Consider the following 15423-nt stretch of genomic DNA (forward strand, 5'->3'; position numbering starts at 1 on the left):
TGTCTCCAGGCTGGCCACCCATAGCATAGGTTGTACCTTGTCCAACCGCCCACTTAAGTTGGGCGTCCACCTTGGACACTCATATATATGGGGCCAGGGGGGTACACGTTCCATTATCATCTGATCGTTTGGTCATTGTATATTGGGTCTTCGCTCATGGTAGTCATGGGGGGTTGATTGCCCCCTCCTCTCACACCTTGCGTTTGTGTTCTGTGTGTGTGTGTGTGTAACAAACTGCTCACGTGTCAAAGCCTAAAGAATGGAGCCAACTTACAAATGTGGCTGAGGGTCCTAAACCCTAAGAAGAACAAGTAACAGAAGAAGTCCTACCAACTTATGGGGACCCCGTTCGATGGGGCCCCAAGTGACATAAAGGAAGAAAATAAAGCAAGATCCGGACACAAGCCAAAAACTGAAGACGTGGCAGATTTCCGAAAATTGCGTTGGCATGATGACGTGGCAGGCTGTACGGATTTCTGTAAATTACGCTGACAGCTTTTTGGCTTTGCTTTTGGACCAAATTCTTTTGAGTTTGAAGGCTTTTCACTGTAATTGCTTTTTAGGCCAAGGGCCTTCAAATATGAGGTTAGGGCTCATTCTCTGGCATGCTTCTTGGAGAAGGTGCAGAGTTTGGAGTACCGGCTTGTACTGTGTTGATGCAATATAAAGAAATACCGAAAGGGGCGCCAAGGTTTGGGGCCAATACTCTCTGGGGTGGAATTCCGCCACTCTATGTCGCGTGTCGTCTCTCTTTCAATTCAGTTGTTATTGAAGTGCTAAAAGTTTGTTTAGTCTGTGCTTTTCTATTGGCATGTGGTGCCCGCCTTGTGACAGTGGTATTAGAGCATAAGGCGTGTGCTTTTCTGAAAGCATACTGGTCCTATAAAAGAGCAGACAGAGCTATTGGAAATTTATTTGAGGTATCTTCGCCCTACAACCCGGACTTATTAGACAGAGCTATTGGAATTTTATTTGAGGTATCTTCGCCCTCCAATTCGGACTTATTAGCCACTCCTACCCTTACTCCTACCCTTACTTCATTGCGCATCGGGCGCGTTCCCGTCTTCACAGTTCATGTCTTACATGGCATAAGCCATTAAGATCACTTGCAAAGAAGGATCCGATATTTGTTTCGAGTCACTGTTTTTCTCAAAAGCACTGCCATGCAGATGTTGATGTCTATAGCTACCAAGCTGCACACTCCAAGTACTTGGCAAGCTTTCAAGAAATTTTTTTTGACATCTTCCTTCTGAGTGCAACTTCTGGCAGAGTGGGATATCCTGAAATGCTTGCCATGGAAACCCTAGCAGATTATAACTTGAAATTTCTCGACATCTCTCAGTAGATGTTTCTTCTCGAGCAGATGACCTTGGAGGTTCTATGTGATTGCTATCTCTTGGGACTACCTTCGCCAACAAAGAAACACTGTCTGTCCAAGAGCTGATGGACCATGCTGTGCTCAGCTACGACCTCATGGAAGGAACCTAAGTCTAATTTTTGGTGCAGATTTCAAGATGGAAAGTCAGGCGACTTTTTGAGCTTGATTGATGTCGAGATTGCTTTTTAAGTTTGAGTTCTGATTGATCTTGTTTGGTGATTCTGTTTGGAATTTGTTTGAAATGGATGGTATCTGTTTTGAACCTGTTTTGGTGCCGATTTGAATTGTTTGACTCTGGATTGATACTGGTTTCAATGATTGGTGATTTTACTCCCGGGTGGAGAAGTAAGAACACTGTTTTGGTATTGTTTGAACCTCGGAACGACGTAGGCCGATGCCTAGGAAGCGTTTCGTTGTATGTTTGAAAACCTCGGAACAACGCAGCCAATGCTTGGGGAGCGTTCCGTTGTATGCTAGAAAACCTTCGAACGACGCAGGCCGATGCCTGGGGAGCGTTTGGTTGTATGCTTGAACCTCCAAGCGACGCATACTGCGATCTGGGAAGCGTTTGGTTGTATGCTTGAACCTCCAAGCGATGCAGATTGCGATCTGGGGAGCGTTTGGTTGTATAGTCCTCTGCGGGGGGAGTGCTCAGCGGCGCTGTTCTTGTAACATGCATATGTAAGCATTTGTGCTGCATTGTGATGGGCCAATCACTGAATAGTCCTAATTGGATGAGATTGCCTGGGTATGTAATTTTAGTGCATCAAGACACCCATGGAAGGTTAATGGAAGGTTAGTACGGTCTGGGTGTGATGGCTAATTTTACTACGCCGGAATATCAAGAGTTCCGATCTGGACGAAAGGAGAAGCTAACTCCTTGATCAAAAGAGCAGAAAGGAGAAGCTAACTCCTTGATCAAAACAACCGAAAGGAGAAGCCAACTCCTTGATCAAAAGAGCAGAAAGGAGAAGCTAACTCCTTAATAAAAAGAGCAAATTGATTGTCCCTCGGAAATTTTTGAGCTAACTTGATTTGTTTTGCAGATATGCTGTAATCGCGGACGATTACTCTCTTTCAAGAAGGGGAGATGTAACAAACTGCTGACGTGTCAAAGCCTAAAGAATGGAGCCAACTTACAAATGTGTCCAAGGGGCCGAAACCCTAAGAAGAACAAGTAACAGAAAAAGTCCTACCAACTTATGGGGACCCCGTTCGATGGGGCCCCAAGTGACATAAAGGAAGAAAATAAAGCAGGATCCGGACACGCCAAAAACTGATGACGTGGCAGATTTCGGAAAATTGCGTTGGCATGATGACATGGTAGGCTGTATAGATTTCCGTGTTTTGTGCTGGCTGATGACGTGGCAAGCTATATGGATTTCCGTAAATTACGTTGACAGCTTTTTGGCTTTGCTTTTGGACCAGATGCTTTTGAGTTTGAAGGCTTTTCACTGTAATTGCTTTTTAGGCCAAGGGCCTTTAAATATGAGGTAAGGGCTCATTCTCTGGCATGCTTCCTGGGAGAAGGTGCAGAGTCTGGAGTACTGGCTTGTACTGTGTTGATGCAATATAAAGAAATACCGAAAGGGGCATCAAGGTTTGGGGCCAATACTCTCTGGGGTGGAATTCCGCCACTCTGTGTCGCGTGTCGTCTCTCTCTTTCAATTCAGTTGTTATTGAAGTGCTAAATGTCTGTTCAGTCTGTTCTTTTCTATTGGCACGTGGTGCTTGCCTTGTGACACTCTCTCTCTCTCTCTCTCTCTCTCTCTCTCTCTCTCTCTCTCTCTCTCTCTCTCTCTCTCACGCTTCCGCACACGCTCACTCTCACATGGTATCAGCAGCTTCAAGCTCTGCTGTGTTCCAAGCATAGTTACATGGGACGGCGGGTCGGGGTCGGGAACGGGGACGGGACGGCAAAAGTCAGGAAACGGGGACGGGGGTCGGAACGGCACAAAAAAAAAGAGATTTTTTTGGCATTTTTTGACCTACACACATGCCACACACATAGAGCATCACTTTGACCACAAATTTACACTAAATAGACCAAAGAACATGAATCATATAGATGTAAATGTGCTAATAAAACATCGAGAAATGAGGACCCAAAGGGTGGCTTTTATAGCCATTGGGGTGCTTCAAAGTTCAAACATATGGCTATTGGAGAGGAACTAGCCACTAGAAATGATCAGTTTTTTAAATTTTAAAAAAAGTCCCCTCCCATCCCTGCCGTCCCCTCTCGTCCCGTGCCGTCCCTGGGACGTTTGGCCTGCGTTCCCACTTGGCATCCCATTTTCCGTTTGTACCCACCCGTCCCTGTCCCGGAGCAGGGCGTCCCCCGTACCTAGGGTCCGTCCTCTCCGTCCCCTGTAAATATGGTTCCAAGGCGCATCTCTGCATAAGGTACTCTTCCCAAGAAGCAGATCAGATCAGCCAACGTTTTTACACCAAGAGGGGGTCGCATCCAATGCGGAGCAGGTCTTGAATTTAACCAAGAACCGTCATTTCGCTTTACCTTTTTTCTTTCTGTGCGAATTTTTGTTCTGGAACGAGTATCTTCTCGTTTTTGTCCATTTCGGGTTGCTCATCATCGGGCACATCGCCTTCAAAAGGCTTCAAGAGACTCACATGAAAAACATTGTGAATCCTCCAAGTATTCTGGTAGCTTGAGTCCAAAGGAGACATCATTTATCTTTTCAGAAAATCTAGAAAGGTCCACAGTATCTCATGCTAAGCTTTCAAAGAAGCCCCGCTCCTTTTCCCTTTTTTTTTCTTTCTCGGGCGTGCCTTCCCAAAATGTAAGAGCACCCAATAGTTCTCCTTCAATTTCAAATCACGACAAAGTCGATCTGTTGCCTTTTTCTGAGATTTCTCGAAAGCCTTCCGGACCAAGTCTCTCGTGAACTGGTCGGTTTCAAAGAAAAATCTTATCTTTCGTGCTAAGGAAGGGTGAAACCTTCGTAGCAAATTCAATAATCTCAAATGGCACCTTCCCCATCAAAGAGTTTATCGTGTTTCTGTAGGCATATTCCACCAAAGGTAAAAACCTTTCCCATGTAGTCTTCTGATGTAACGAAGAAGACTTCAACAAATCGAGTACCACTGAATCAACAATCTCTAATTGCCTGTCAGTCTGCGGGTGGAACGATGACGAGAATTGCAATCGCGTGCCTATGTTCTCCCAAATAGCCGTCCAAAACAAACTCGTGAACATGGGGTTCCTGTCGGAGACAATCGTCTCAGGCATGCCATGTAATCTGAAGATCTGGGCCAGAAACAGTCTCGCTAAGTGATCCGGCTTGACTGTTTTCTTCACTGGAATGAAATGAGCCTGCTTGTTAAATCTGTCAATAACAGTCCAGATACCATCGTGACCACTTTGTGTTCTTGGGAGATCAAAAATGAAATCCATTGCAACACTTTCCTTGGGGCCGGTGAGTATGGGCAAAGGCTGTAACAATCCCTGTGCTTTATGCCTTTCAAACTTGACCTTCTGGCATACCTAGCAACTGTGCACAAACTCGTCCACATCCTTCTTGAGTCTCGGCCAAAAGAAGTATCTCTCTACCCCTTTCAAGGTGGTAGCAATGCCACGGTGACCTGTAAAAGGTGGACAGTGGCATTCGGTCATAACCTTTTCCCTCAACGGCTGTGTAACGCACAACCTGGTTTTCCTCATCAAGTAGCCATCCCTAATGGAATATCCCGCTACTGTCTCCCCATCCTGTGTCCGTGTGAAAATGTCTGCAAAATCCGTATCCGTGGCATACTGATCGACCATATCCGCGAAGCTCCTATAATGTATCGCGGAAATAGCCAGAACCAACGGCTTCTGAGACAAAGCATCTGCCACCAAATTCTTCTGTCCCTATGCATGGACAATCCGGAAGTAAAACTGTGACAAGATGTTTGCCCACCGCATCTGCTTTTCCGATAGCTGCTCCTATGACAAGAAATAGCGTAAATTTCCATCATCTGTGAAAACCGTAAAATCGGCTCCCAGGAGGTAATGTCGCCAATGAGTAAGAGCATGGATAGCCGCCAAAAGCTCTTTCTCACATATCTGTACTGTCAATTCCGGCCTTGAAAACAATTAGCTCTCATAGGCAATGACATTGGCCTTCTTGCATTAAGACCGCATCCAGACTACGACCACAAGTATCACAATATACTTCAAACGACTTCTGCAAATCCGGCAAAGTCAAAAACTGGTCCTGTAGTCAAATTTTGTTTCAATTCCTAAAAGACAGTCACTTTGGTGGATCCCCACGAGAAAAGGACTCCTTTCTATGTCGACAAATGCAAAGGGGTAAACAACCTTTGCAAACTTTCTGATGAACCGCCGATAGTAAGAATGTAAGCCCAAGAAGCTTTCAACCCCATGGGGATTCTTCAAATCGGGCCAATCACGGATAATCTCTATCTTGGCCGGGTCCATTTGCCCTCGTGCTGTTGAAACAATGTGTCCCGAACAAGTGTATCTCTGGGCTCGGCTCACACGGTAAGGGGTGGCCGGTTCGGTGGTGTGATTCCAAGTATCAGATCAATGGTATGATCCTTAGGACGAGCTGGTGGCAACTCGCCTGGTAGGCCCTTTGAAAAGCAATCGGCATGAGTGTGGAGAAAAATCTTGGCGTTCTTTGTTCAGGTCAAAACATATTCGACCTTCATTCATCGTTCAGTTCTCTCTCAAAAAAAATGAGTAAAGAAATTGAAGTTTATCAAGTACAATCTCTGAGCGCTTCTTTTGTCAAAGTCGCTTTCTCAGCCCGGTAGTCAACCGCGGCGTTGTTCTTGTGGTACCAAGGGATTTCGAGTAGGACGTCACAATCTCCCAAGGAAAGTTCGTAGAAATCCTTGTGCCCTAAACACCCTTGTCATTGCAAACGAAGTTTGCCAATGATCGATGTAATGGCAACATCCCGTGCGGGTGTCACTCGAACTACCTTTGCCTGTGGCCTCAGCCTGTCGGGCATAATTCCAAATCGAGCCGCCAATCCAAGTGAAAAGAAGTTGGCCTTGGCTACTTCATCAAAGAAAAAAGAGGGCTTCCTGATCCTTCACTTTGCCCTAAAAGCGGCAAAGATTGTACTTTCATTCATTTGATTCGGTTCGGGCCCCATGCAATGTGGTACTAGTTCTGCTTTTTATCTGCCTTTTCTGCCACGTCCCTCAACTGCTTTGGAACGTTCTGGCCTTTCTTCATCCTGTTCATTTGGTGCCTTGTTAGGGCACTTCGCAGAGATATGACCAGTTTCCCCGCATTCAAAACACTTCCCCTCTTTGATATAGCTGATCCTCTCTCGACGAGTGAGCTGGGGTCGTGCATCCTTTTCTTTCGTTTCTGGGGTGCTCTTCCTCGTTCTACTTTCATTTTTCGAAGTTTGTTCGGTCCTTTGTGTCACGATTTCATATGTGGGTCCTGAATTGAAGCTGACTTTTGTTCTAAGCAGTGATCTCGGATCTCTGTAGGAAGACCCAAGGTAAACCGCTCAATCTGTTCTTTGAACGAGATCTTCTTAAATGAAGAGGCGGGTAGAAAAGAGCTCCAGAATCTCTCGCAATAAGCGTCCATTGGTTCCAAGCAGTTCATATGTCGCGTTCATACTCTTGAGTTAGCCAAGAAGAAATAAAAAACCTTTTGAATTTCAGCCATTTAACTCGCACTGTCTTGTTTAATAGAAGCGTGGACCACCAAGTTCGAGCATTTCCCTTCAAGTAAGAGGCAGCCCTCCGAATCTTGGAGTGCTCTGAGTAACGCCCTCGTGAGAAATCTATGTCAAATTGCTGTATGAAAGACAAAGCCTTCGAAGCATCTCTATAACCAGAAAACGTGTCAAATTTAATTGACTGTCCACCTTTCTTAAACTCTCAGATTTTCTTGCTTTTATCTTCCAGAAAGTCATACTTGTTGGCTTTATAAAAATTCTTCTTCTTTGCATAAAAGCTGTTGTCATTAGAGTCCGAACTATATGAAGACGAGTCCTCGGTAGAACCGTCAACCACGGGGCAAGATTTAGGCTTCTTTGCCTTTTTCTTGCCCTTTCCGAAGCTTTGCTTTTTGCTTCGCTTTTTGCCTTTCTGTCTTCTTCGCTTGAGTCAGAAGAGCTAGAAGAACTGTCAAAAGAAGAAGAAGAAGAACTGGGTACTCCTTCAAATCGAACACGCTTCTTTTGTTTTCTTGCCGACTCAAACGTAGACTGACGACCCAAATAACCCGGGAAGTTAGCGCCTTTCTTCTGCCTTTTGTCGTGCTTTTTAGCTTTGTTTTGCGCGTCAAAAAGCTGAGCAATTCGTGGATCAACCACCTCTTCTTATTCTTGCTCTGTATACATCCTTGGAGTAGGAGGTTTCTTCAGTGCCGGTTTGAGGGGTGGTTTTGTGGTTTGCCGCCACTGTAAATGCACCTCGTGGAAGGATGTCTGGCTCATAATTTTTGCAAATTTCGGGTCCTTCGCAAAATTTAGCATCATCTTTGTTGCATCGCCGATCAATCGTCAATGCTCCATCTCTTCGATCTCCGCTTGAGTAGGCTGAGGCGGGCCGTACTCCTCGCGTGAATCTTCGTTGTGATCTCTTCCCGCATCTCCAGATGCAGAGGAAGTCGACTGATCTCTGTCTGAAGCCATAAGTGCCGCGTAAAAAGGGATCGGATTTCCTGGTAGAAGAGAAATCGGCCGTGCTCTGATTCCACTGTAACAGACTTGGACACTCCAAGTCGAGATTCTACCGCGACACCACAAGAATTCACTTCAAAACAGTTCACAGTTCACAATTGATTCGACACTGGCCCGATGGAGTTCTGTGCCTAGAGATATTGGCCCCAAAGAATGGCGCCCCTTTCTGTATTTCTTTTTGTATTAATCTGTTGCAAACGTACAAGCGAGTGGGAGGCTCTCACTCTCAGACTCTGCGTCCAGATGCTCTGAGAAGTGGGAGGCTTGCCCACTTATTTAAAGGTTTACAAGGGATGCAAAAAGCAGAGCCCCAAAAGCTGAAAATTAAAAGCTGTCCCAAAAACATAAAGCTATCCTTTTTATTTCTCCCTCTCAAGCCCCTTTGATAGGCAAAATAAAGCAAGGCTTTTAAAAGCTCTCTCTCTTTCTGCTTTTGCGTAGCCTAAAACTGGCCTAAAAGCTGCCGTGTTGCGACATGGCTGGCTGTCTGCGAAATGCGCCGCCTTTTCCGCCGTGAAACCCGGTGACCGTTCGGCAGCGCCACGTCAGTGTTTCAACAGGGTTTCGCAGGACTGTCCATGCCTAGGTTTAGGTATGTGTGTACAAGGTAGCCACATCATCATTCCAGCCTGTCTGCATTCATTGGGCTTGTCCATGCCAGTTTGTGTGCACACATGGGCAGCCACGTCACGAGTTTGTGACACACTCTCTCTCTCTCTCTCTCTCTCTCTCTCTTCCGCACACGCGCACTCTCAAAGTCTGGGAGTGGAATTCTGCCACTGTGTCTCGCACGGATTCTCTCTCTCTCTCTCTCTCTCTCTCTCTCTCTCTATTCAATTGTTTGAAGTGCTAAAAGTTTACTCCAGTCTGTTCTTTTTAGTTGGCACGTGGGGGCCTGTCGTTACAACCTTAGCTTTCTGTGCATTCGGTTTACAGTTTCCTACTTCTTGGACCATGGATTCATGATTATGCAAGTAGCATTTGAAAAATGCATAAGCCTTTGTCTTGGTGGAGAAAACGACTCAAGATCATATGGAAGAGTAAGATGGGTGTTGCCTACTTGTAGTTCCTCTAGTTGGGTCTTTTTTAGCAAGGCATTAGTGGTATGTTTATTGAAACGGTTCCTCACCTATTATGGAATTGTACCACACCTCACAATATGCTGGATCATATAGCAAGGCTTCTTTGAGCTCGTTTCCCTTCTGTGTCTTTTGGGAAACATTTTTGGCTGTTTGGCATTCTCACTCTTGCTTTCAGTTAGTATATATCTTTTTTGGATCGGCTCCGGGAGTGGGCCATGTGGACGATTTGCAATTGAGAAATCGGTTTGCTTTCGGTGAGTCACCGATTCAAACCTTTTTGCTTTTTAAACAATCTTTGCATCAGTCTCTTTATGATCGTCTTCTCTACACAAGATTGACCCATCATTGGATGCCGTCTTCTCAGATGTGTTTTGGCTAGTCCAGATGTCACGAGGTTGTGGCAACCTCTAACCTTAGTTATTGGTTTCCTTCCCTTGATTTTTGTTTAATTTTTGAAACCCTCTTTTTGAAGTCACAAATGGCCGGACATTGTATGGCCAATGTGAAACGGCGGACGGCCAAGAGTTTCACCGGTAGTAGTGAAGGTCAGGTTGTCAGGAGTTGGTCGGACCAATTGGCACCATGTTGACGAAAAACGCGTTTTGGTGTTTCTCCAAAACGGCAAAACGAGTTGATTTTTTTTTGGGTCCCCCTCTTGACCAATTGACCTCAAACCACGTGTTTGGGGATTTTTTAAGCCATGTACAAAGGCCGCCTCAAAATATCAATACCTTGTTCACTCGTGACTCAAGTCTCACATATAGATTTTGGTATTTCACATGTTTTGACGGGTAAAATTTGTATGTATATTCAATGTATAATCATAGGTACATACATGTAAAACGAAACCTGTGTTTCGCTTTCTTTGAGCTCTGAAACAAAACGTTTCAAAAACCTCGAAACCTCGAAACGCACGAAACCCATGTCACACTGGTTTCATTGAAATCTGACTAGTAAAGTATGTCTAGGCTCAGTTTAAACTCATTTAGGCCCCACGCGACACTTGTAAGTTGGTGAGTACTAGGAATTTAACTCAAAAGAGGCAAACTGGACACGTGGCGGCACCAGAGGTCTCTAGGAATTTAACTCAAAAGAGGCAAACTGGACACTTGGCGACACCAGAGCTCTCCTGCAAGCCACATCAGCTGGGGGTGCCCAAAATTGAGAGAGGAGAGCTGCTATTACTTCATTAAGTGCCTATAGTGTGTGTGAGTAGTGGGTGCAGGTCTTACAACTTTAATGGAAAGCTTGCCTTCTCCCTTGTCTTATGTAGCGTGATGATTCCGCTCTTGTGCACCACTGCACCTCTCTCCCCCTTTGAATACAGAAACGTGATGCCCCGCTCGAGGGCTTTTCATTTGTATGTACAGTTGTGTGGGTTCATGTGCGATTGCCGAGGCAAGAGCCTCTTGCACAGGTACTGGATTAGCTAATTGCTAATAATCCCCTGCAGGCACAGGTGAACTCGGAGAGATTTCACGCGAGAAATCTTGTTCAATTCAAAGGGCAAGTAGCTTTACAGGTCCGGAGGTCGAGGGCTTGCTATGGATGCGATCGACACGTGAAATGGAGCCTGAAATAGTAAATTATAGCTTGTTGTGTACTTTTGCAGGTTTAGGGTTCTGACCCTAATTGATCCCTAATACCCCCGGAGCTTCGGGGACGCTAGGGGATGGTGAGGTGATCTGGTGCATTTTTGGGGTAGAAAACAGAGAATTCAGTGTGCTGCAGATTCTCGCCAGGTTTGGGAAAGTGTTCGAATGTGCCAGGAAAGTCGCCTTTTTCACGGGGATTTTGTCTATGAAGCCTCCTACTGCGGTTATGCTGTCGAAATCGGGCTAGAGTAGGTCATTTTCAGCCCGTTAAAAGCGGGACAGCTCGTAGGAATTTGCATGTTTTCTCCCAAGTTTAATAAGAATAAAGAAATACCGAAAGGGGCGCCAATCTTTGGGGCCTACAGGGTGTCGCTGTTTGCTTGGAAGCACTCTAGCTGCCAAGCCGTGTTTTTGTTGAAGTGTTAAATTCCAATCACATGTTTATCCGTGAAGTTTCTCTGTGTCGTAAGGTCTAAACTGTGTAAAGATTGGGTGAAAGCTAAAGTCTACTGCCCTGCGGGCCAGTTTCATGGTTCCATTGTTGTCTAGTCTGGATGTCACGACTTTAATTAATTCTTGGGACCCTCTTTTTGAAGTCACAAATGGTTGGACATTGTATGGCCAATGTGAAATGGCCGACGACCGAGAGTTTCACCGGTCGCCACGAGTTGGTTGGGCTAGTCGGCTCTGAAATCCGAGCAGTGAAAGTATGTCTAGGCTCAGTTCAAAGTCATTTAGGCCCCATACGACACTTATAAGTTGGTGGATACTAGGAAATTGACTCAAAAGGAGGCAAACTGGACACTTGGCGGTACCAGAGTTGCCACATCAGCTGGAGGCGCACAAAATTGAGAGGAGGCCTGCTTCTCCTTCATTAAGTGCCTAAAGTGTTTGTGAGTATTGGGTGCAGGTCTTACAACTCTAATGGAAAGCTTGCCTTCTCCCTTGTCTTATGTACCATGATGATTCCGCTCTCGTGCACCTCTCCCCCCCTTTGAATACAGAAACGTGATGCCCTGCTCGAGGGCTTTTCATGTGTACGTATAGTTGTGTGTGGGTTCATGTGCGATTGGCGAGGCAAGAGCCTCTTGCATAGGTACTGGATTAGCTAATTGGCTAATCCCCCGCAGGGAAAGGTGAACTCGGAGAAATTTCACGCAAGAAATCTCGCTCAATTCAAAGGGCAAGTAGCCCAACAGGTGCAGGAGCTCGAGGGCTTGCTATGGATGCGACCGGCATGCGAAACGGAGCACGGAACAGTAAATTATAGCCTGCTGTGTATTTTGGCAGGTTTAGGGTTTTGAAACCTAATTGATCCATAATATCGCCAGGAGCTTCGGGGACGCTAGGGGATCACGAGGTGATATGGTGCATTTTTGGGGTAGAAAACAACGTGCTGCAGATTCTTGCCAGGTTTGGGAAAGTGCTCGAATGCGTCGGGAAAGTCACCTTTTGCACGGAGATTTCGTCTTTGAAGCCTCCTACTGTGGTTGTGCTACCGAAATCGAGCTAGAGTAGGTCATTTTTAGCCCGGTAATTGTAGGAATTTGCAAGTTTTCTCCCAAGTTTAATAAGAATAAAGAAATACTAAAAGGGGCGCGAGTCTTTGGGGCCTACAGGGTGTCTCTGTCTGCTTGGAAGCACTCTAGCTACCAAGCCATGTTTTTGTTTGAAGTGTCAAATTCCAATCAGAGGTTTATCTGTGAAGTTTCTCTGTGTCGGAAGGTTTAAACAGTGTAAAGATTGGGTGAAAGCTAAAGTCTATTGCCCTACGCTCCGGTTTCACCTTTGTTTGCTATGCATTTCTTGTATATGATATACTCTGTGGGTTTTCCTCATTTTGAGGTTTCCCACTAGTGATTCAAAAGTAATTTACCAAAGAAAAAAAAAGTGTGTGTGTTTTTGTTTTGGGACCGGTTTCACCTTTGTTTGCTATGCATTTCTTGTATATGATATACTCTGTGGGTTTTCCTCATTTTGAGGCTTCCACTAGTGACTCAAAAGTAACTTACCAAAGAGAAAAAAAAAGTGTGCACGCATGCTTTCTTTTCTTTTTAGGGCGGGGGTTCTCAAATGGTCAAGGACGTTTGAAATGTCACATATTGTAATGGTTAAAACTCGCCAGACCTCCTTAGCCATCTCGTAAGAGGTTTCCTATTGTTTCTTGTCAAGAAACGGGACAAGGAATGTAATTTATGTTCCTCACTTTTTTGGCCGTGGGATGATCTGTCTTGTCCTTGAGCAACTAGCTTCTACAAAACAAATCAGTGCTTTGATTGCATGGCCAGGTGAATCCATATATATTTCTTCCTCTTTCACCAAAATGGCGTGCCACATGCCTCCACTACCCTAATGCATAAGGCCTTCGATGCCTTGTATACGTCTGAAGGACTCTTGGGCTGAAAACTTGAAGGGTGAAGATATACCAGCTACCTACCAAATTTGTTTGATTTTGATGTTTGCATGGACTTAATTCACTCCTTTTGTGATATACCTAGTGTCACAAATTGGTGATGTGGCAGAGCCACCCGGACATACAAACACACATGCCTGCTGATGTGGCAGCAGCGTACGGACGCCGGAAAAAGCGCCGACAGGCTGACTGTACGGATCTCCGCAAAACGCGCTGACTGTACGGAATTCCACGATTTCCGCTGGCTGGTTTTTACTGGCAGTTTTCTTGAGACGATTGCTTTTGGGGCTCTGCGGCTACTGCCAGTAAAAATCTGCCAGCAGTGTTCGGCAAAAATCATTTTTCCAAACATACAAAATTCCTTTCCTTGAATTTGCCAAGAGGAAATTTTAAAAGAATTGGTTACGTTTTTAGGTTTTTACACTATTTTCCTCTATTTTGAGGCGGAATGTCTCCTTTTTCCCTTGCGCTCAACCGGCATTTTGGAAATTGAAAACGGCACGATATTAAGCTGAGACACATGTTTCCTGAACACTGTCTGCCAGTAAAAACCAGCCAGCAGAAATCACGGAATTCCGTATAGTCAGCGAGTTTTGCGGAGATCTGTACAGTCAGCCTGTCGGCACTTTTTCCAGCGTCCGTACGCTGCTGCCACATCAGCAGGCATGTGTGTTTGTATGTCCGGGTGGCTCTGCCACGCACCAATTTGAGACACCTAGCATGTGTCATATAGCTTGTGATATTCCAGCATTTCATTGTGGATGTTAACATGTCCACAATGTGGGAACAAACATTATAAGTCCAATTGGCATTCCGGTTGCTAAATGATATTCGGCCCTACCCCACCGACCATGCCACGTGGCTAATGCGTGGAAGGGGAGTCTGTGCCCAAAGAAATTATAGTATAGGCTTTCCTTATTCAAATCTCAGAGGAGATGGCATCATTGCCTCACTATACTTAGCATTTGGAATCTGGATAATGTAATGCCATATAAGCTATTGGTTGAGGCTAGAACAAGTCCTATCAATTTTACATGCAGTTCTGTCAAATCATGCAAATTCCTCAAATCTGAAGAGTTGAAAAGGTTACTAAGTTTTTTCCAGGTACCTAGTGGTGAGCACATATAGGCAGATAAGAACAATTTTTTGTTTCAGGCTAAGTTGATGTGTCCGCGCTGAACCTAACATGAAAGCTTTAACTTCTCTTGTTTTGATTCTTGGCTTGCACCTACTTTTTTGCATAAGGAAGAGCTTGTTCTGAGCACAATGATGTTCTTAGTATCCTCTATCAAGTTGTTCCGAATTTAAAATCAGGAGTTGTAACTTTAAAAAAAAAAAATGATTTCAGGTGCCTTTTTCACAGAAAGTGAGTCCTTAAAGCCACAGGTATTCGCCCGCGATCCTGATGGAAACTGCCTGGAGTTCCAACCTCTTGATGTGGGACCCTCTACAGGCAGCTAGATTAGGCCAAAGCCTTCAAAGTAATGCCTTTCTACATGAACCCAGGGCCATGCTAATTCCTAAAAAAATATCCATGTGTATAATAGCCTTCAAAGATATAATCCATGATAAGAAAAATCTTCAGTGTATTATCTTCTTCATGCTCATTCTAATCCACTGTTGCAAGTTTATTTTAATTTGGTATGGACTCTTAACAGGGGAAAAATTTCCTTTTCTTTGAGCTTTCCAATCCCTCTAATCTTTTTAATACAAAATTTATTTTATGTAGATTGTAAATTTCCTGCTTTTGGAGAGAGTAACTTATGGCAGAGTCAAGATTGATGGTTTGTGATTTGTTTCTACTTCCCTGTATATTTCGTGGCCCCATTTGTCGTTGACTCTTGAAAAATTGGAAGGTGGTTGATTTTTTATCACGAATCTTGTGGTCCACTTTCGTGGATATTTGCGTGTAATTCTAATGGAAGCTACCTAAAATTCTAGCCTCTTGATGTGGAATGCATTTCAAGGAGGCAGATTAGGCCAATGCCTTGAAAAAAATGCCTTTCTACTTGAACTTAGGGCCATGCTACGTTTGGTAAAACATATTCATATGTACATTAGCCTTCTTAGGTATGTTGTAAGATTTTTGTGGTGTCCTATCTTCTTCATGATGATCCTAATCCAATGCTGAAAGTTTTTTAATTAGTGTGGACTCTTTGACAACGAAAACTTTCCCTTTCCTTGACTTTCCAATCCGTCTTTATTGGCATTGCCAATGGCAAAATCTCAAGCTTTAATATTCGACAAACTATAACCAGCAAGCCACCATAGTGGAATG

General features: G+C 44.6%; 1 protein-coding gene across 1 annotated transcript in view; it reads left to right on the forward strand.

Annotated features, from left to right (window-relative positions):
* Positions 1-14830, forward strand: part of LOC147430156 (glyoxylase I 4-like) — a 57321-nt gene extending 42491 nt beyond the window's left edge. The window contains exon 5 of the mRNA XM_086494659.1: positions 14494-14830. Within this exon, the coding sequence (XP_086350785.1) occupies positions 14494-14606 (113 nt within the window). The 3' untranslated portion in view covers positions 14607-14830. The remainder of the gene's footprint in view (positions 1-14493) is intronic.
* Positions 14831-15423: the final 593 nt, after the last annotated feature.

The sequence above is a fragment of the Adiantum capillus-veneris genome, chromosome 22 (assembly GCF_014529385.1).
Source record: "Adiantum capillus-veneris isolate H3 chromosome 22, ASM1452938v2, whole genome shotgun sequence".
NCBI classification, from domain to species: domain Eukaryota; kingdom Viridiplantae; phylum Streptophyta; class Polypodiopsida; order Polypodiales; family Pteridaceae; genus Adiantum; species Adiantum capillus-veneris.